At 38.6% G+C, this 22,255-nt stretch overlaps 2 protein-coding genes and 1 long non-coding RNA gene across 4 annotated transcripts in view; 1 reads left to right on the forward strand and 2 right to left on the reverse strand.

The window, feature by feature from the left end:
* LOC111332036 (beta-secretase 1) overlaps positions 1–3,370 on the reverse strand; it is a 7,813-nt gene extending 4,443 nt beyond the window's left edge. Inside the window, exons 1-4 of the mRNA XM_022937293.2 lie at positions 2,927–3,370; positions 1,011–1,099; positions 316–532; positions 1–33 (exon numbers count right to left, since the gene is read on the reverse strand). The exon at positions 1–33 is cut by the window's left edge and continues 99 nt beyond it. Of these exons, the coding sequence (XP_022793028.2) occupies positions 1–33; positions 316–532; positions 1,011–1,099; positions 2,927–3,154 (567 nt within the window). The 5' untranslated portion in view covers positions 3,155–3,370. The remainder of the gene's footprint in view (positions 34–315; positions 533–1,010; positions 1,100–2,926) is intronic.
* Positions 3,371–4,188: 818 nt separating this feature from the next.
* On the forward strand, positions 4,189–22,227 carry LOC111330669 (von Willebrand factor A domain-containing protein 8). 2 transcript variants are annotated; one of them, XM_022935572.2, is made up of 40 exons: positions 4,189–4,375; positions 4,451–4,568; positions 5,128–5,205; positions 5,361–5,416; positions 6,508–6,582; positions 6,891–7,105; positions 7,539–7,602; positions 7,759–7,923; positions 8,398–8,447; positions 8,635–8,743; positions 9,025–9,129; positions 9,454–9,651; positions 9,756–9,842; positions 10,313–10,390; positions 10,593–10,753; positions 11,857–11,970; positions 12,326–12,494; positions 12,781–12,858; positions 12,991–13,106; positions 13,212–13,327; positions 13,459–13,565; positions 13,718–13,789; positions 14,213–14,289; positions 14,447–14,522; positions 14,806–14,941; positions 15,265–15,384; positions 15,513–15,565; positions 15,790–15,942; positions 16,091–16,242; positions 16,690–16,801; positions 17,056–17,194; positions 17,488–18,300; positions 18,695–18,899; positions 19,021–19,240; positions 19,326–19,379; positions 19,569–19,780; positions 20,097–20,331; positions 20,780–20,938; positions 21,032–21,366; positions 21,461–22,227. In XM_022935572.2, exons 2-40 carry the CDS (start codon positions 4,472–4,474, stop codon positions 21,567–21,569), a joined length of 5,670 nt encoding a protein of 1,889 aa, XP_022791307.2. In that variant the 5' UTR covers positions 4,189–4,375; positions 4,451–4,471; the 3' UTR covers positions 21,570–22,227. The 2 variants fall into 2 exon arrangements, with proteins under 2 accessions (XP_022791307.2, XP_088582969.1); XM_088726843.1 differs by having other exon boundaries at positions 4,189–4,568.
* On the reverse strand, positions 13,177–15,859 carry LOC148727425 (uncharacterized). Its single transcript, XR_015989320.1, has 2 exons — positions 15,723–15,859; positions 13,177–14,389 (listed from the first exon to the last, which is right to left on the reverse strand). It is a non-coding gene; the product is annotated as an uncharacterized LOC148727425 (long non-coding RNA).
* Positions 22,228–22,255: the final 28 nt, after the last annotated feature.

Genomic DNA, 22,255 nt, shown 5'->3' on the forward strand with positions numbered 1-22,255 from the left:
TTGGTCAAACACTGGCAGTACACTTGAATCAGGCTAGGAAGAACACAGAGATTGCTAATTTATCACAATATTCTGCATATACACTGGTACAGACAAAAAATACTTTAAGTCTACCCAGCTGTAATTCATATTTCATTAACTGTAACATAGGAGTGTAAAGGGGAAGATATGAGCCAACCTAATCCCCCTCTCCCCCCCCCCCACAAAAAAGATACCACTTACAATGTGTGTATTAGCCATGTTGAAAGTTTCCCCTTGATGCTCCATAAACTAACAGAGGAGTCTGTAACAACAACTATGAATCAAATCCCCAACCTTTGATAATCTTGCATAGCCAAGTCCTAAGATTCCTTCCCACATAGAACCATTGATGTAAAAATTCTCTGAAGACTGAATGGCTGCAACATTGACACGCACAGTAGCATTTGGTCCCTCAACAAAACGTAGCAAATCAGATGCTAGTCTTCCTTCCCAGTTTCCCTGTGTATACGGAACTGCTACAGGTCTGTTTTGATCTTGATACGAACTTGACCTGTTAAAATATTTCCAACATGACATATTTGTTTCATTTGACTTTCTCACTTTCACTTACCTTACATCTTCCTTCTATATATATTAAGTTTTATCACAAGAATTGCTCGGTACTCATCACAATATAACAACATTTGCTTTAGGTCCAATTCATAATATCATACAACACTATCTAACATTACCAAGATAATCTTTCACAAATAGTCTTTGGTCCACTTCTTACTTTGTGCCAAGATGTTGTATTTGTCTTCCATAAACCACTCCTCCACCCTCTCCTCCCCCACAATAACTTTGCCTTGAGATATTATTCTCACCTCACTGTAGCCAATTGCAACTCAAGATATTGAACTTCAGTCTAGAACTTAGACACTAGGAAGTCATAAGTTGCATTGATAAAAGTTGAATCAATGTATATTGTTGGTGTTCAGCACATTCTACATCTACCCACATAACACAAAGATGACATGAGCATTACTTACCTGTCCGTATGAAAGTAGAAGGGGAGATATGGATGTGGAGATGCTGCAACAGCAAAATTACTACTTCCAGTATCAACAAGGACATTTATCTGAAAAGATTTTGAGACAGTGTTGGTTAACATTTGGATGTCCATAGAAATTGGGTGAAATTGAAGCCCATCTGAGTAGGCGGCAGCAGGTAAGTAAACAAAAAAAAACAATAAAAAAAAATAATAAGGGAAAAGTTGGTTAAACTGTAATAACTGTAGATGAAGGTTGCTTAATTTTTATTCTTCTTCTAACAGTAGACAACCTTTGACTTGCTTCAGTTACACCTGAGTCCTTTACAGAGGGTAGATGATCATTCCAAATACTGATTGCCATGAAAGAGATTGATTGTTTACCCACATTGGTTTGCGCATTAGGGTTGTTGAGATTTTCTCTGTGATTACCCGCACAAAATTCTATAAGATTCTTACAAAGATGGGACATGAACTTTTTAAACACACCAGGATCACTTCATGCCAGCACACACACCCCCCCCCCCCCCCCCACCCCACCATCCTTCCTCAGGGCTACTTCATCAGCAAGTTTGCTATCAAGTTCACTTTAGAACATGACAACACTCTATGAAATCTCACAATCAAGATATGGGGGAAGCTATGATTTGCCAAAGTCACATAAAAACAATAATGACCTCTGTATGCCCAAACAGCTCTAAATGTTGTAATATTATGTTTCCGTGTTGGAATATAAATGTATAACTGTATTAATTAAAAGAATATACACAATGACTTCTTGGTTTGGCTAGAGGTAACACTGCAAAATCAATAGCAGTATCCTGCAGTGTGATTTATTTAAAACCATTGTTTTAATTTTTTAATGCATTCTATCCTGTTTAGTCTTTTGTTCTTTTGTTTTACTTCATCTGAACTCTGATCCCCAAGTATTTGCACGAAGAAGTAAAACTAAATTATTATGCAAACCTAACATTTTTCCCTGATGGAAAATATTTCATGCTTTGAATTTAAAATTCTAAAGCTACGTTTGTTTAAATTTTCGCGTGAGATCTCCTTCTTTTATGTCGTTATAAAATACCCCTCAGTTTATGTATACGAAACCCGCTTATATATACGAAACGAGTAAACTCATTATCATTCCGAAATTGAAAGCGCAATACTAAACGCGAATGTCACCCATGCATTTTATTGAGACTTTTTAAATCCTCATGCTAATGAAACAATATTCCAACTCGTTTCGCACGAGAAGAGAAAGAGTAATATTCTTTAACTGGCCTTTACACGTATTTATGTAAACACGGGGGAACTTATTCCCGTCTGCAATCGAACGAAATGTTTCAAGTAACCTTCGTAGCAAATTCGCCTTTACAACTGCGACACAAAGGTAACCTTGATCCCAAACAATTTCGAAAATTTCACAAAGGTTACCTTCTCAGTAATTAATCTGTCTTCAAATTCGATCGCGATAGAAGAATATTTCAAGATCTAAAAGCTCTCAGTCATAGTGTTGCTAAGTGCCGAACTCACTCCAATTACATGCTGAACGAGCATGTTCTTCGAAATGATAACAACGCTAGCTGCTTCATCAATCTCTGCTATCCATAGAAATTATCTAGTTAGTTTGTGATAAAACTAAAAATATAACACCTGAAATCGAAAGGGCTTTCGATTAAGCTTCGTTACCAATAATTAGAATTTATGACTTTCACATCCAAATTTGATAATAAGAACCCGAAGCTCGTTCGGAGGTAAAGCCAAGATTTCAAATATTACGAGCGCGAAAGGCGTGCAAAACAAAGAGAAGCAGGTTTTTCGTTAAAAATAGAGTAAAAAGATGAATTTCATACTCCTCAAGAAAGAGGCCCTTGTTCCCGACTTTTTAAACACACGATAACATCATAAATCTCTGTTACTCACTCTTTGAGGAGGGCTCCCAAGATCTGTCGATATGTAATATCCTTGCCCAGGCCGACCTTTCAAATTTTCAGTTGGATTCCCTCGGCTATCGCGTAGATCTCTTTTCGTTCGCCTCAATGGAACACTATAACTTCCTTTCTTTAGAACCTTTTCTTGCCAGGAGGGGCCCATCGAACCCACGATGAGTACCAAAAGAAGGAAACTTGACGCTGAGTGAGTTTTGCGCATAGCGAATCCCGCCAGGTCACCTCAATAAGGTGTCCGTGTACTTTACCGCTCCAAAATCTAAAACAGCAATTAAGTCTCGAAAACCTCTCATGGGAAGTTATTGTTTTTTGACTGATATGCTGCTTTTTTCGCAAATCTGCGCCCTCACGCCATATTGAAGTTTTACCAGCGAGGCGCGGTTTCCATGGTCTGAGTAGTATCACATTTCCATTTCCGGTTTTAAAAGATCACATCCAAATATAGAGTATGAACTTCACTGTAAAGTGAACATCATTCCTCTACAAAGAATGCAACAAGTAAAACCCTTCCTTTTGATTTAGCTTCATGATCCCGTGACAGTTCCTCCAGTTTGTTTCTAGCAGTTATTTTCCATGATTTCGTTCAATATTGAATCGAAATGAAAAGCGGAAACGGTGGCTCTTTGTTACTTGTTTAGTTGGCACACGCAAATTGATATCTTCATTTTACTTGAAAAAAAATAATAATAATAAAAGAGTGGTCAGAATAAAAATTCACAAGCCTAGAATAGATCTTTATAGGTCCCACTACAAAATCATGCTTACAGACAACGCTTTATTTTATTTTTAGTATGCGCATTAGTTCTGGAGGGAGAGGAATGCGTGACAAGCCGTAAGAATGTCAGCGATGGAACCTCTGTTCTTTTTTAATTGTTATCTGAGACTGTACAGAAGGCCACAAAGCTCAAACTTGTTGCACTTACGATGGATCCTATGTTTGTGCGGAAATAATCACGTATTCAAGGGTAAGGTAAACAATATAGGAAAAGGCCAATATTTCAATTGGAGTAAAAAAATCACCACTGCCTCTTTGCCAAAATATTGAACAATCCCTCATAGGCTCCTGACAAGCAAAGTAATTAAGAAAAAAACAAAAAACAAAACACAACAAAGCAAAAATAGTTCTGTTTACAAATAAACATAAAGCAATATCAACATCCCGATCGCGACCACCATCGTACGTCAACACGATGAGAAACGGGATTTAGAAAGTAAAATAACGAGAAAAGAAGAAATCAGATAAAAATAGTAGGCTCCAGTCCTTCACTGACGAGAAGCGATCCATCATGGCGGTCGAAAAATGTTGTGGGCCCCATTCCTGTGAATATATGAAAATCAAGGATTATGCCGATCTTTATATAAACATTGCCAGCGTTAAGTGTTAATTTACCAAGAAATTCCTCTCATCGTGCGGTTTGTGAAGGTGTTTGAAAGGTTGTTGAACAAGTGTTACGTCATAATTTTGTTCTCGAGTCTTTACAAACTTTGTACCCTTTAGGGAGAGATATTTTATCTACAAATGGTGAGATTTTTTTTGATGTCGAATGGTAAAGCTGCGAAGCGTTTAAATGTCCTGGCAAATTCGTTTAGAGTTTCTCTCAGACCGTTGTGTACAGGTATGACTCAGCTACATAACATAAATTATAGTGTTTTATATTGGGACTTACTTGTACTACATGCATTCGTGTCTATTAGTCTTAACTTTAATACAACCACCATGTTAGGCAGTTAGACCTTACAGTCATGTTTCTTGTGTTTATCCTCTGATCAGTGAATAATTTTTTCCTATGTTAACTTGTTGAATTGTTTTTAAAGTAGTTTTAAATCCCATATGGACATGGTGTGACCCCTTCCTTCCATTCTCTGAGTTACCTTAGTACACTAATTAACTGACCTGGTTATGCATGTAATATCCTAAATCAAGGCCCTATAATTGAGGAGGCAGAAGTTCAAATATTAGGATTTGCTTGCCCAAACATCTCAAGCACCCAAAATGCATGTTGGTAAAATAATACAGCTTGCTAATAACTGACCAGTTTGTGAGGTCGTTCTGTGGATGTGAGGCAATTTTTGCATTGGCCAACTTGTTGTAGAGTAATTACACAAAACTTATCAGACCTAACCCTTGTCAAAAAAATATTCCAAGAATAATGCATAACCTTTTTACTTAAACAGATGGAGCTGTAAGCATTGGAGATGTGAGTGTAAAAGTGAGGAAACCAGCCTCACCTGAGTTAGTCCCAGTGAAGTATGGTGAGCAATTGCACTACTAAATCTTGAAAAAAAGAATCTAATGTTTGTAAATTAAACAAAAAGCTAGTGCCTCAACTTTAATACACTCTCTAATCTAATAAAATGTTATTTTGAGCACAGATTGAGTGTTTTTCTCTTTAATCTTTTTTCTTTAGTTGGTAGGGAACTTCCCCAATCAGTCCTAAAGAACCTACGATGGATCATGCAAAAGGTGATTGGGAGAAGTTTGTTTTATGATATGATTTCTTAGAAACAATTTAGTATCCCTTACGTATATGATGCACGATCCTCGCAGTAGATAGCGCTATTTATGCAATAGCGAAAATCAGACCTGAAAAAAATCAGGCCTGTCCGGGACTCGAACCACTGACCTCTGCGATACTAGTGCAGCGCTCTACCAATTGAGCTAACAAGCCAACTGGGAGCAGGCCGTTAAGTTGATTCGTAATAAACCCGTGAAAGTGATAAATGAGATAGAATAAATATATGAAGTTCATATATTTTGAACTGCGGTATTAGATACGTATATGATGCACAATCCTCGCAGTAGATAGCACTATTTATGCAATAGCGAAAATCAGACCTGAAAAAAATCAGGCCTGTCCGGGACTCGAACCACTGACCTCTGCGATACTAGTGCAGCGCTCTACCAATTGAGCTAACAAGCCAACTGGGAGCAGGCCGTTAAGTTGATTCGTAATAAACCCGTGAAAGTGATAAATGAGATAGAATAAATATATGAAGTTCATATATTTTGAACTGCGGTATTAGATACGTATATGATGCACGATCCTCGCAGTAGATAGCGCTGTTTATGCAATAGCGAAAATCAGACCTGAAAAAAAAAATCAGGCCTGTAAGGGACTCGAACCACTGTACGGGACTCAAACCACTGCCTGCTCCCAGTTGGCTTGTTAGCTCAATTGGTAGAGCGCTGCACTAGTATCACAGAGGTCAGTGGTTCGAGTCCCATACAGGCCTGATTTTTTTCAGGTCTGATTTTCGCTATTGCATAAATAGCGCTATCTACTGCGAGGATCGTGCATCATATACATATCTAATACCGCAGTTCAAAATATATGAACTTCATATATTTATTCTATCTAATGTAGTATCCCTTATTTCTAAATTGGAATTATTTTGGAGATAAATAATTTACCAGTAGGTAAACATAGGGCTGTAGGACCCATGTACTCACTCAGTCCAAATAGAAGCACTCTTTATCAATCTTTAATGTAAATTCCATAATTCAATTTTAATTGAAATATCATTATTGATAGTGGATATGTTCTTTCTTAAAAGGACAAACTGGGCCAGGATGTGTTTCTTATTGGTCCTCCAGGACCTTCTAGAAGACTGCTGGCTATGCAATACTTGGTTTGTCATACATCACTTTGATTTCCATATAGTTCTCACATACAGTAACAATAAAAAAATTTTATCAAGTGTTTTTTTTTTTTTTAATTTCAAAATTGAAGAAGGATTATAAGGTGTTTTTAAAACATTTTCTTCCTTAAAAGTATTCCGCTTAGCAAAAATTTAAGGAATTAATTCAGTTTTGAAATAAGACTCTAATTCTTGTTTGCTGCAAAGCAACTAAATTTTAAAATTTTAAAATCCTAGAATGAAAAATAATGATTCTTTATTATAATCATTTGTCAAAACTCTTCTTTCTGTTTTCACAGGAGCTGACCAAGCGGGAAGTTGAATACATTGCGTTATCTCGTGACACAACTGAGTCAGATCTAAAACAGCGAAGAGAAATTACCTCAGGATCAGCTTATTATGTTGACCAATGTGCTGTGCGTGCTGCAACCCAGGGACGAGTGCTGATGTTGGAGGGGATTGAAAAAGCTGAGCGTAATGTACTACCAGTGTTAAACAACCTCTTGGAAAATAGGTGGTTATCTATTGAATGTAATTATAGTTTGAGGGGTGGAATTACAAGACGGTACTTCTCTCTCTCTCTCTCTCTCTCTCTCTCTCTCTTTCTCTCTCTCTCTCTCTCTCTCTCTCTCTCTCTCTCTCTCTCTCTTGATTAATAAATCTGAATAAAGATGAGTTGTAGGTGTTTCTTGAGTAGGAAGAGGGTCTTTCACAGGGGCAAACAGGGACTGGGCACTTTGAAGGAGAACTAGGAAAGATATAGATAATACCAAATAACAAGACCCAGAAAAGTCTGTTAACTCAGAATGTAACCTTTAAAATTCTTGATGATCTGATAGTAAAATAACCAATAAATAAAAAAGTAATTATAGCAATAATGAATTCTGTGAACACTGCCCTATTTCATTGTAATTCTACAAGCAACTGTGTCGCTATTTTCGTTTAAGGGAGATGCAGTTAGAAGATGGGAGATTTCTTATGGCTGCTGAGAGATATGACTCTCTTTTAAAAGTATGTTTTTGATCTTTTTCACTGTTTGATTATAATTATTTATTTTGCTCTTTCAACTTGTCTCAATATATCAGTAAGTCAAAATGGTAACAATGTTTTTTATTCACTTGCCTGGTTTGAAGAAGACAGAAAAAATTCCCCTTTAACCTTTATTAGGAGCATAGTAAACAAGAGTTGGATGCCTGGAAGATTGTGAGAGTCAGTGAAGACTTTAGAGTCATAGCTCTTGGGTTGCCTGTGCCTCGTTACCATGGCAATCCACTGGATCCTCCTCTTAGGTCAAGATTTCAAGCAAGAGACATTCATCTGTTACCATTCAAGGTTTGTTCTTGAATTGATCGATTGATATTGAGACTTTTAAGATGGACAGAAAGCTAAGGGATGAGTAGTTGGACAGTAAAACCAAATAGCTAACAAATATTGATATCACGGGAATGTAGGATGGAATCTGTTTATGGAAAAATGACAAAATGGGTGGGAGAGAACCTGCCCCCCCCCCCCTAATACCCCCTGTCCCCCATTTCTTCATGCTTTGAACTCTAGAAAAGCTCTAATCAGATAAGTCACTGTTTGAACACTGACTTTATGTTACCTTACCTTTCCTCAGTTACTTGGGGAATTTCACTAGATATTCCTCAGTTTTATCCTGGGTTTATTCATTCCTGATCAAATTAAAAACATTGTACACATGAACAAAGATAATTAGTGGATTCTGATACAGATTATCTTGGGTCTCTGTTGATTTCATAACCTGTTACTTCACAGTGAATGACAATCAGGTTACTTAATTTATAGGATCAACTTGCTGTCCTTCAATCTGCATGCCCAAATTTACCCCAAGAAAGGTTTGTTAAAAATGAAGCAACTGCAGTGAGGCCATTATTATTATTTTTATCAAGCGTAAACTTTTGATTGGTGTTATATTTTCCAGGCAGTAAGTAGGAAGTAGAATCCGAGTGAATATATTTTCTTTTGTTTGTCATATTCAGTTGTTACATTTATTGATAAGTTCTTTTTTATTATTATTTACAGATTAGCACAACTGGCCTCCTTTGCCCACACTTTACAATCTACAGAGCTGGCATCTGTTGGACTTCCAGACTTTCCCATTCATAATCTTGTAAACATTGTTAGAATTATGGTAAGTACTTACAAGACTTTGTACCTGTACTGTGTGTGTATTTCTTTTGATGATAAACCATGGTGCAAACTTTGGTTAGAAGTCAAGAGCAAAATAAGGATTTGATTCTAGAGAGATTTATTTAAATGCTAACATTTCCTCTCTAACCCATGCTTGATGTTAAAAGGGCTGAAGAGAATGAAAAAGACCATTAACTTTGAGCTTGGTTCTCTTAACCAGAACTAGGAAGGATTTTTTTTCAGTGTTGATAACATCTGATTTCTGCCTTTGGTTCTTTGCAGGATATAAATCCAAAACACTCATTAGAGGGACTTATCCACAGACTATATCCCTATGATCTCATTCTCGGTGATGAAGGACAGAAAGTGGTCCAAGAAGCACTGAAGGTGAAAACAAACAGCCAAACAATTTATCTTCAATTGATCTATGCCATGCACTGATTCTAATCTTTGTAACAATCTTCTTGTCATTGACACAGACTGTTGTCAATGATAAAATCACAAATGACTTTGGAGTGATTGAGATTTTATGAAAGGAGAGAAAGAAAGTGGACTGCTTACATGCTGACAAACTGCTTCAGTGAATTACTGAGTGCATGTTAATGGAAATTCTATTAAACGGTTTTGAGAGATTTAAAAAAAGTGGTCATTCTTCTGTTGCTTTTTTGTTTGATTTTGTGCTTAAATCAATTTCCCTTGATTGTGTTTCAGACCTTTAATCTTGATGACAGAAATAAAACAAAGTCCTTGTCAACCTCAGTTGGTAGAATTAAAAGAATCTCTAGCTCTACGTCTTCCATCCCCAAGGCATTGGTTGAACTTGTTAGAGGTAAAAAAAGCACAGTGTTTGAAACTCAGGCTGGAAAGAAAGCAGAAGACATTAAGCGTCACAAAGTAGATGAATTAGAGGTACTGATTTAATTTGGTCTTGCCTTTTCAAGTCTGTTTTAAAATATTGTGTCATAAGTTCCAAAATCAGTACTGTTTCATTTCTTACTTTTTTCTGTTTGCAGTTTGTCATGACCAAGTCACATTCCAAAGTATTATCAGACATGTTTGAATCTCATGCAGTTCATGATTTCTGTCTTGTGGGACCCAAGGTTAGTCATAAGTTAGTGATCAGTCTTCATTTGTTCATTTAAAATGTTTTTCTTTGTAGGTCAGCTTTGAAACTCTTTACAGTGGCCAGTTTACATTTTATCAGCTCAGTTGATAGAATCAAAATTACCTTGTTATATTCCCCTACCCACACAGTACCACTGTCAGTTTCTTTGGAACTTTACCCCCCTTTCATGCTTTGCTTAGCATGTTTATGCTTGGAAGCCCATCCTTGGCAAAGAAGAAGTACTACCATCTTGGATCCTGTAGAATCCTTGTCATGACAATAAAGAATATCAGTAGCAATGGCTAGGTGCATTTTACCTAAGCATGTGATAGAAGTGATGATGCAGAGGTGCACTTTTGTTAAGTCACAGTATATTGGCTCATATACCATGGAGGCAAGACCTATCAAAGCTCTAAACTTGCATATAAACTCAAGTAAATAATTGCTGTGATTTTTTTTCCCAAGGGTTGTGGAAAGAGTATACTAGTGCAGCAGTTTGCCAATTTCCTCGGTTACAATATTGAACCAGTTGTTATATATCAGGTGAAAACCATGTCTATCTTTAATATTATTTGTTAGTTCATTAGTTTATGCATGCAGCTGAAAGATGCTATTTGTTATGTCAAAGATCACTCCTTGTTGTTCATCGCAGTGCTCAATACTGAATGCTAAAGAAACTGACAATTTAATAAAATCTCAGCCTGTCATCAACTTGTGTGACTGATGTGTTCTTTCCATGATCAAGGACATGACAGCAAGAGATCTTTTGCAGCAGCGTATTACTTTAGCTAATGGTGACACAAGTTGGAGATATTCACCACTTGTGATGGCTGCCCTGGAGGGAAGTATAGCAGAGTTGGATGGAATACACAGAGTGAATCCTGGCACTTTAGCTGTACTGCAAAGGTACCATCAACAAGTAGTTAAACTTTTCCACAGTTTTACCCAAATGGGTGTTAGTTAGATGAAGTTTGAAGGTTGGAAGTCATTGGAATGTTTGGAGGGAAACCAACAAAGTGGTGACATCACAGTGTTGAATGGGCTTTAGCCATACCGTATCTCCTCGAATAATAGCTGGGGGCGATTATTTCTTTTTTTGCACCAAAAGGGGGCAGTTATTCAAGGGAAGGTGATTATTCAAGGGAGGCGATTATTTCAAAATATTTCTCACAGAAGGTCATGCCTCAAATATTTTGTTTTATTATACCATTAAATCAAAAAACTAATCACATCAAAAATAAGCACGATGGACTCCAGTGATTGGGGAAAAGCTTCTGTGCAAGAACGACAAAAGAGAAGAAGCAAAAGCATATGACAACTTTGCGGTCGGTTTATATAAAGATGGAAAAGACAGCAGTGGTGGCTCTGATGTTCTAGTTGGGCATGTACCAATTGAACTATCCCATCTCATTTGCACTTTCCTGAATGCAGAAGATAGCAATGAAGGTGATGCCGAGGTTATCAGATAGCAGACTTTAGAAAACGGACTTGTTGTTCCAGCGATTTATTCATTGCGAACAAGGAACAAGAACATATCCGATGTGTTAAATAGTGAGCTCCATGCCATGAAGGAAAAAGTGAAGTATATGAACGTTGTCAGAAAAAACCGTAAAAAAATCAGTGCTTTTGTAATCATTCACTTGTCACGGAACAATTAACTAAATTAAAACTTGTTTGTTACCCAAGATGCCAATTTTTAACTTGAGAGGGAGGGGGTAAGAGAAAGAGAAAATGGCAAGGGGAGGGGGAGGGGGCAATTATTCGAGGGAGGCAATTAATCGAGGGACAGCTATTATTTGAGGAAATATGCTAATCACCATATGTGTCTTTGATATTTGGAGATAATTTTGGTATATGTTTTCTAGCTTGTATGTGTCCATATGACAGTATGTAGATGTCACTTGAGAAAAGAGGCTAAACATCCCGAAATCTTTGTTAGGGAAATTATCTAATAGAATAATTCTAAAAAAAAAAAAACATTTTGTTTTTTTTTTTCTCATTTTTGTCAGGCTTATAAGTGAGAGGGAACTGTCACTGTATGATGGAACAAGGTTGTTACACGATGAGAGATATCAACTAATTAAGGAAGAGAATGGCTTGTCTGATGAAGAAATGGTGTCAAGGTGACCTTTCCAATCACTTCTGTTATTTGATGTTACGTACTTGTGTTGACTGATGTTCTTGGACCTTTTGTTAGAGTAGTTCTATTTTATCAAGCCTATAAGGATGTGGCACCAATGAAAGTCACAGTTTTTTCATTATCATTGATTTTGTTGTATGATAGCAAATGTCATTGTTATAACCTGAAAAATTGCTTACATTGTTTGCACTTGGATCCTCAACTCTGGTAATGAAGTGATCAACAGTTGAGTAAACAAAGTCTGCAAGAAGACTGTTAAGTTTTAAGGCTGGTGTACTTATGAAGCATAAATCTCTTGTGTTTATTTATAGACTACCTTTCTTTGTGTTGTTTTCCAGGGGAATCTTGAGTATTCACCCATCATTCCGTGTCATTGGACTGGCTGAGCCTCCTGTTGTTGGTGGCTATCAGCAGCAGTGGCTTAACTCTGAACTGCTGGCCATGTTTTTGTTCCATCATGTCAGTCCACTCTCCAAACAGGAGGAAGCTGAAGTTATTTATGAAATGGTGAAAAAAAGATTATAAAATGGCTAACTATGCAGCCGGGTTCTGCCACTTTTTAAACTTTCAAACTTGTTCTTATTTCTTCCAAAACATGTTGTACTTGATGCAGGCAGCAAATAGTTGTGCTAGGCACACTTTTGCCACTAACAGATATTTTGCTTTGCATAAATATATTAGAGGTGATCTGATTCCTAGAGTAAATTGTAGCATTCAAACAAGCTTGTATTATATGGCCTAAGGGTAAATTTTGTGTTAGATAACAGCATTTATTGAAAAGACCTTCTTTTAGGTACCAGGTTCCCCACGTGATGCTGTGGACAAACTACTAGACCTCACTGAAAAATTAAGATCGTCTAAAGATCCAACTGTGAGTATACCATTACATTTGAAATAATTTTTTACAGCTATTTTAAAGCCCTGAAATGTGAAAAGCAAAAAGCTGTGTTTCTTAAGAATGATAACCCAGTAATTTTTTCCTCTAATCTGCCATGTGACACAGGTCTCATCCATTGCATCGTCCCTGTCCACTAGACAGTTACTCCGCATTGCTCGACGCCTAGCAAACTATCCAGCTGAAGATTTGGAACACTCAATCCATAAAGCTTGTTTAGCAAGGTGAACAAATTCAGCATCATTTTTTTTCAAATTTAGATATGCTACTTATACAAGAGGTAGGTGACTGAGATGAAAACAAAATAACTCCTTTATTTTTATCTGCAGGTTTTTACCAAGACTGGCTGCATCATCACTAGAAAAAATTTTAAATGATTCTGGTTTACATAATCAGACAGATTCTAATGAGCAATTACCAGAAGTTGATGCCAGTGATTTTGTCTGTGAGTGAACAGTCCTATAATATGTCTCAGAGTTACTGTTTGCATTTCACAAGAAACTAAGGATTGTTATAAATAAATACTCTTAGAGGTTGATGACTTTGCAGTAGATCATTAGATTTAACCATTTTCAGGTGAAATAACAGATGGAGAGCTTCACATTGGCCAAACAAAAGCTCCAGTTTACAACCCAGAGAATAAAACTAAAGTTCCTGATGTGTTATTTTATGAAAATCATCAGGTAAGGACTGATAACTACTGCAGCCTTTTTAGAGAGGAATGTCTTGAATGCAGCTACATATTTACAGTGACTTTATAGATAGGAATGGTTTCAGACCATTCAGTAAAGAGGCCCGTTGCTGATTAAAGGTTTTTCTTGCTTTCGTATTGCAGCATCTTAATGTTATGGAAGACATGTTAAAAGACTTTATGCTGGGACAGCATTTGTTACTTGTTGGGAATCAGGTAAGCGTCTAAAATCCTGTCATTTCAAGAAAAAATTCCATTAACTTGACAGTCAATATTGGTATTTATTACACGACTCGGGCAGTCAGAGGGCCAATAACTAAAATCAACCAATCAAAATGCCCTATTGCCGGTCAATATTCTCTCAGTATTGGACTGGACACTATCCCGAATATTCCCGAATGATACCGCACTTGTGTCCCTTTGAACTTCAGTCGTATAATAAATCTCTTATTAACCAAGCTTGCTCAATACCGTACTGGAAGAATATCGGCCCGAGGGCCAATATTCTCCCAGTACAGCCCTCGCGCTTGGTTAATAAGATATCTATGAATACATATATCGTAGAAAAGGAGAAATACTCCTGTAAATGCCTGTGTAATCACCTGCTGTCACCAATACAGTTTTATTTCATTTATGTAGGGTGTTGGTAAAAACAAGATTGCTGACAGATTCTTACATCTGTTAAATCGTCCAAGAGAATACATTCAACTTCACAGGTTGGTTATCACCTCCTGGTTCCCTACAGCTGGTCTTCTCTGTTTCTTTTGATTCTCAGTCATCCCTATCTGTCCCTGTGGTTTTTTGTCTTCTTCTTCCCTGTTGAGGTAGCACACTTTTTGTGATTATTTGATTTATTCTGTTTGACAAACACAGGGACACCACTGTACAGTCTCTTACTCTACAGCCGAATGTTCAAGATGGAGTGATAATTTATGAAGACTCTCCTCTGGTTAGTAATACTTTGCTATCGTGGATACTACACTATTAGTATAATTTAATATAATTTAATAATTTAATAATTATAATTTAATAATTTAGTATAAATTATGAGGACTTTCCTCTGGTTAGTAATACTTTGCTATCATGGATACTACACTATTGGTATTTCATGAAAAAAAAAATAACAATAAAGAAAGGGGAGAAATGTTAGGCTAATGAGGCACTACCTTAGAAAGAAATTTACCGCTCAACATTTTCCGAAAGACTGAAACCAGCTTAATTATTCCACTTAGGTTCGCGCGGTCAAGTTTGGTCATGTGTTAGTCGTTGATGAGGCCGACAAAGCGCCTACTCACGTGACTTGCATTCTCAAGTCCTTAGTCGAGAGTGGAATGATGGTCCTTGGGGATGGTAGACGGATTGTGACGGGTAAGTGAAAGACACAACGCTATCAGATATCACGTGTGGTGACAACAGCAAAGTGGGTAAGTTTCTAGAGAAACTGTGGTGCTGCGTCGGTGGGGGTAACAAGGTCACTTGGTTTTATCAACTAAGTTGATAATGTAAATTGGCCACCGTCAAGGTTTCAAAGCTGACGTTTCGAGCATTAGCCCTTCGTCAGAGCGAATACGAAAATACAAAACGTCAGCTTTAAAACCTCTGCGGTGGCCAATTTACTTTATCAACTTAGTTGATAAAAACAAATTACCTTGGTGACAACAAGTTTAACAGGTTTGCATCTTGTTTGACAGGTGCCGAATCGACTCCACTGTCCGCTAATGTGATCAAGGTCCATCCCGACTTCAGAATGATTGTTCTCGCAAATCGACCTGGATTTCCCTTCTTGGGAAACGATTTTTTCGGATCCCTCGGTAAAAATGTTTTTGAGTTTTCTTAACCTCTCGAGACCTTTATTTTTCTTCTTTGTACACTTCGTAGTCTTTCTTTCGTTGTAACAATGATGAACTTAGATTTTGAGAATTTTTTGTTGTTGTCCTAGGTGACATATTCAGTTGTCACGCTGTGGATAATCCAAACTTTGATTCAGAAATGGTAAGTTTTGATACTTCTCTTCCATACTTTGGATCATAAGGGAAATTGGTTCATTCGAGATAATTTTGCTTTTTTGTAAGATAAATCTTAATTTTACCTGTTCTTATAAGAAAAGGAGAAAAGAAAACATGTCGTAGAGGATTTCTTTTTTACTGACCAGTTATTTTTGTTCAATAACAACACTGTTATTGACCAACTCTTGTATCCTGTGTCTTGTTCTTCAGGCGATGTTACGTAAATACGGAGCTAGCGTCCCAGAGGAATTGCTTCACAAGCTGGTCAGCGCTTTTGGTGAGTTACGATCCCGGGCTGATCAGGGTCTGATCTCCTATCCTTACTCCACAAGAGAGCTCGTCAGTGTCGTCAAACATCTTCAGGTGAGATGAAGTCCATGTCACGCAGTGTTATGGGTGTCACGTAATAAAGAGTATATAGATGTCACGCAGTCTGTGTGCACACAAAGTAACTTCTCTTTTGCGCTGCTTTCCCCTGGAATCAGTGAAATTACTAGTATTTATTTTGTAGGCTTTTCCTGACGAAGGTTTGACCAATGTTGTCCGTAATGTGTTCGATTTTGACTCATATCACCCGGAAGTGAAGGAGGTGGTGACTGAAGTGCTTCACAAGCATGGGATCCCTGTGGGAGCCTCTAGCAGGAACGTCAACCTGTCAAAAGAGTAAGAAAGAAAAAGGAGTTATGGAGTTACTCTGCCCAGTGCAATTCATTAAATAAATAAATAAATAAATAAATTCAAGTCAATTTTAAGAAGAGTTACTAGTATTAATGAGATTATCAGAGATCGTTTGATGCCATGTAACGTGTAAATGTAATAATCGGTCAACTTTCTTTACCATTCAACTATTTCCTAATTTTTCTGCCATTTTCAGATTTTTAGTCTTTGTTCAATTATTAAGACGCCAGTAGACACAAAATAAAGGACCAGAAAACATAAGCGTATGCATCCTTTGTGTCTTTGGTATGACGTTGATCTGTACCCTCTGTTCTGATCTATTACCCTGTGGACAAACCCAACTCGAGGTTGACATCATTGCCCTGCGATTGGACCCAATCTTCAGAAGCTAATTTTCATTTTCCTTTGATTTCTGTTCTCCGTCATGTTCAGGTTTCCTTTACCACTCCCAGCCCTGGTTTCCACCTGGAAAATTCTTGGGGACGAGAATGGCTTCAGTGCTGGAATCAACTGTCCAGTGGAAGAAAGGAAACTTAAAGTCCGGGTTAGTTTAACTGAAAATTCAATCTCTTTCACTCAAGTGTATCGAAAACGGACTAGAGAGCTGTCGTCTTTTGTTTCCTTCAAATCTGTTGCCAAATAACAATTTGCCTAGTCTCCCGTCTTTGGTGGAAATGATCTCATCTGGTAAAAAGACTTGTTCTCTCGTAAGGAGGACATCTTTCGCCATAATGCAATGTTGACGGGCATACTTTGAAGCTGTTAGACCCTAGTTCAGAGACATTTTATCGTTTCTAGGGCCCAGTGAGAGTTCCAGTCACTTCCAGCAAGTGCGAGCGCTTTAATGATCGTTCATTCGGCTTCTCGGAACAAGTTGGCCATTGGGATCTCCCGATGCACGAGGGAGGAGTGGTAATGAGTGTTGCTGTGGGACCTGGTAAGGAGTCAAAAACCGTATTATTTCTTTGCGAAAATAAGATACGGAAAGACACCAAACCATTGTCGAAGCTCCCTTTCAATTCCTTCTAGGGTGTAAAGTAAAAAAAAAAAAAAGTTTGCAAGAAGATGGTTAAACTGTGGGCGCGGCCAAAACCTTGTCGGCGAAGATTGAATAAAAAACTGCGTTTCAATATTCCACAGGTTTCTTTATGACCCGAAAAGCTTACTTGTTAGGATAATTGCGCCCATCTTGTTCTCGAGTGACCATGCGCTGATTTGATTTGTTCTCAGGAGGAATCAAAGGAGACTGGATCCACGTCTTAGCGATAAGCCCAGTCTCTCTGTATTCACAACAGACCAATCAGGATTCAGTATTGTGTATAGACCTGTATGACGTGTTTCCCCGCTCTTCGTACGCAGTTCCTCAATTGAAAATGGCCGCTTTGGGAGGGGACCTACAGGGACAGGTGCTTATTCATGAACAGGAGTTAAATTCACTATATCTGTTGAACCCTACGGAAAAGGAACTTCGAGCTCTTAATTTCAAATCTATAGTTGACAACACCAAAGAAAAACTAACACGACATTTCGCAATCGAAAAGGGAAATTTTTTTATGAACTCGGAATTTTCGCATGAAAATATGGTGATTGTTTATCAAGAAGATAGTAACAAGATGGACGTGGTAGACGTAGCTGATGGAGTATCACAACACATTACTCTGCCATTCATTGTTGGACAGTTTCACCCTTTCTCACGTGACTTGTGGCTTGTATGTGAGACTGGGACCGACCGCAAGTACCTCCTGACGAAACCTTACCCAGAAGCCCCTGTACCTTGTGTTCTTCATCAAATTGAAAGCATTAACGTCAATGGAGGAGACGACCAACAATGGAAATCGATATCAACCCGGAACTTGCCACCGGAAGCTATTGCTTCGTTTGTAGGAGTTGAGAAGAGCTCTAGAAGTAATCGATTGCTGGTCGGATCCGAGGATTACGCCTCTGTCGCCTTGGTTCGGCCCGATCAGTTACTTGAAAAGTCTCCCGTTAGTTTTTATTCATTTCAGAGGGGAAAGGGAACGGAAATTGCATCCATACAGTCAGGTACGTCATCATGCTTTTAAAGTCTACCTGATTTTACCAGGGAAAGTCGTGATAAGATGAAACTGTAGAAATGAAACTCACCTTGAGTTGCCGTACAATTTTTATTTTCGTGGTTGTCGAAGTGAGGCTATACAGGAAATGTGCTATTGCCTGTAGGTTGGAAATACGTCCCTTTTTAGGTACAGGGACTTCTTACTCTTGATAACTTAAAGTGAATTAAACTATGATCAAGCATTTAGCAATGAGTAGACCAAAAAAATGTGGGAGAACGTACCGATTCGTCGTGTATTTTAACGTCGTGGCTTGGGTAGATAGAGCGTCTGGGCAAAAGATTTGCCGTGATATATATATATATATATATATTTTTTTTTTATCATTTATTTTGATTATTCAGAGCGAGCAAAACCCTTAGATAAACTCATTACAGAAGACACAGTCCCTCCTCTTTGTCTCCCCACCACGGCTCAAGTTGTTCGTTTAGTCCCGGGCTCGACTGTTCCTAGCAACGACGAGCAAACAGTGGAAGAAGATGAGGATACTCATCAGTTTAGGGTGCGAAGGTTATTGGGATACTTAGAGGTCACCGATTTAGCGAGGAGGTGAGTTTCAACTTTGAAAGCTCTTCTATCATTCATATCATCACCCAGCGACGATTATTCTGTCGTCGTTGTTTCCATGATGGTTCTTTCTCTTGCAACAAATTTTGGCTTTATTTTCCAGATCTGTTCGCTACATTGCGTTCCCAGGCCGTCATGATCTGGCTTTATACGCGCGATTGGCGGGAAAACCTGTAGTAATGGCGCCAACGACATACGAGAGCATTGTGACAGTAGACGTTTTCGGCCGCGTTAGGTTGTGGGAGACTGGTGTCACCAACCTTGTCCGGTCATTAGAAAAATGGAAGGGACTTATTGGGGAGGACTATCAGGGCCCCTTACAGGTACGCTCCTTTGTTTAGGAGAGATGATTGAGGAAGTCAGTTGGAATCTTAAGATGGATGACTTTTGTTGATGTTTCCATCGTAGGTAAATTACTCGAGGGAAAGTGGAGAAGATGTCACAAGTCCAAAACATGGAAAAGTAGGGATGTTTTCTTTTATAATACTCTAATATGAAAATATTGATTGCCATAGTTTTCCTTGTAAGCAAATGAGTTTCGGTCCGTAAGTCAACTTTTTTGTGACGGTAATGAGACTCTGAGTAGACAGAGCTGAGCGCGGAAAGTTCTACGTCAGTTATCATGAATATTACTGGTTCTCTTTGCCTCAGGTCGACCCTAACAACGACCCTCATGTAGGCGGGAACACTTGGGCTGGGGGCACTGGAGGCCGTGATACAGCAGGGCTCGGAGGTAAAGGGGGACCATATCGATTGGACGCAGGACATGATGTGCATCAGTTGTCCGATGAAGAGAAGGATGCAGTTCCTGATGACGTCAAACGTGCGGCGAGGGATCTGGGGCGGAGAGCATTTAAACAGAGGTGAGGAATTACCATGAGCTAAACATTTTAACCTCTTTCTAACAGAAAATATTACTGTCCTGAGTGTATTTGTTAGTCGTAAATTAGCGCTTGACTCCTGCACAGTACTTTGTCTGTCTAAGCGTCGGTTTATTTATTCATTCATCTATTATTTACACTGAGGCAGTCAGCTTTGCTTTCAAGCCCGTATATAACACAAATCTGACAATTTACGAGCGACATTCAAGGACTAGGACTAGACATCAGGTGACATGATGCTATCAAGAAGAACTGTGTTCCACTTGTTGAGACTTACGAGTGTACTTTGTTCTGTCAGGCTCCGTGAAATCCAAATGAGCGAGTATGATGCCAAAATGTACGAATCTTTTTCGTCACGTGTTCGCCGCCAGGTCCAGTCTTTGCGGGTCATTCTTGACAGTTTGCAAGCTTCAGGACAGGAAAGAGTTTGGCTTCGGAACCAGACCTCTGGCGAACTGGACGATGGAAAGTTAATTGAAGGATTGACTGGAGAAAGGGCGATCTACAAGAAACGAGGAGATGAAAACCCAGAAGTATACTTTTTCCCAGATACCAGTTAAACAAGGATATTTCAATCATGTCGTTCACCCTGTAAATGATAGGAGATGTGCATGTCAGGTCAAGACCTTGATACTGGTAGCACTGCGACATAGTAGAGCCCACTGTTGGTGAAAAAGGTTTCGTGGCAACCAACAGGACAAAAAAAACAAGACCTGACAAATTACAAATCATTTGCAACGCCAACTGTTTCATATTTCTTAAAGTTTCATCCTTTTGTGTTCATGCTTGTTTGCTTTTTGTGAAACTCTTTAATTTTCAAATGCTGAGAATATATGAAAGTCATATATTTGAACTGCGGTTACAGAAACGCATATGAGAACGATCTCCTCAGTGAGGAGCGCCATTCTTCTAACCCTAACCCTGCTCCTCACTGCGAAGATCGTTCTCATGTGCGTTTCTTTAATTTTCGTTATCTTTTAGCAAGGAACTCCTCAACGTCTTCCCAAGCACCTTCGCTTTGTAGTTGATGTCAGTGGCAGTATGTATCGGTTTAACAGCTTGGATGGAAGACTGGGGCGAATGATGGAAGCCGCATGTTTGGTGATGGAAGCTTTTCATCAATACGACAACAAAATTAAGGTCCATGCCTTTATATCCTATCCGAATGTGAGTTTTAACCGTTAAAGCTGGCACAATCCTCTCACACGTTCTGTATGATCTGTTTTCTTTCAGTATGATATTGTCGGACATTCGGGTGATTCTCCCGAGATTCCTTTCGTGTCTCATGATTCGCCGCCCAAGAACAACAAAGAACGCCTCGACATCATGAAACAAATGCACGCACATGCGCAGTATTGTTGGAGTGGTGACCACACATTAGAGGGCACAGATTTAGCAATCAAACACATCACAGCAGAAGCCGATGATTACTTTGTTGTCGTCCTCAGCGACGCAAATCTCGAGCGATATGGTATACCCGCGGAGGCTTTTGGGAAAGTGCTCTCATCAGATGCACGAGTTAATGCTTTCGCCATTTTCATTGGTTCGCTTGGTAACCAAGCTGATAGGTAGATGTTTTTGAATGACTACAATCTTGAGGCTAGTGATAGCTGACCTTCTCATTCTTGTAAAACTGTCCTTTTTTTCTTTTTGTTATCTCAGACTGGTCAGAAAGCTCCCAGCAGGACGGGCGTTTGTTTGCATGGACACCGAACAACTTCCACAAGTTCTACAGCAAATTTTTACTTCCGCTATGCTTTCTTCGAGATGACTGACGTGCGACTCAGTTTAATTCCGCTGACCATCAAAGAGCGACTACAGAAAAGTCACTCAAATATTTATTAAAATTGGAATCAATCCTAGACATTGATTTTTCTTCATCCTTTCATGGTAGGGAATGGTGTAAAATTAATATAGTTTCCGTCCGTAAGTGAACTTTATCGGTGAAGAGAATGAGATTCCGAATAGACTGAGTTGAGTGCTGAAAGCAGCTATCATGAATAATACAGGTTCTTGTTGCCTCAGGTCGACGCTAACAACGACCCTCATGTAGGCGGGAACACTTGGTGGCGCTGGGGGCTATGATATAGCAGGGCTTGGAGGTAAAGGGGGACCATATCGATTGGACACAGGACATGATGTGCATCAAAACATCAAAACTGAATTGGATAAGTAAATAGAAATGACACTGCGTAAGATATTTAAAGACTTGTCTAAACGATGTTTTTGTCTGGTGTGTACCAATGAGTGAAAGAGCTCCCCCTTTACAGTCTCTCCCCCCCCCCCCGAATTACTTCCAGTCTCCTGGTCAAAAACATTGCAGACATGATTTTTGTCATCGATATTATTTTCTTTTTAACTATCAGCCAGCTATTTTCAAGTTATTCGTCAACTATTCAAATAAAATCCACGAACACCTAAGATGCACATCCCACAGGCTGTTAAAATGCGGACGTG

The sequence above is a fragment of the Stylophora pistillata genome, chromosome 7 (genome assembly GCF_964205215.1).
Source record: "Stylophora pistillata chromosome 7, jaStyPist1.2, whole genome shotgun sequence".
NCBI lineage: Eukaryota > Metazoa > Cnidaria > Anthozoa > Scleractinia > Pocilloporidae > Stylophora > Stylophora pistillata.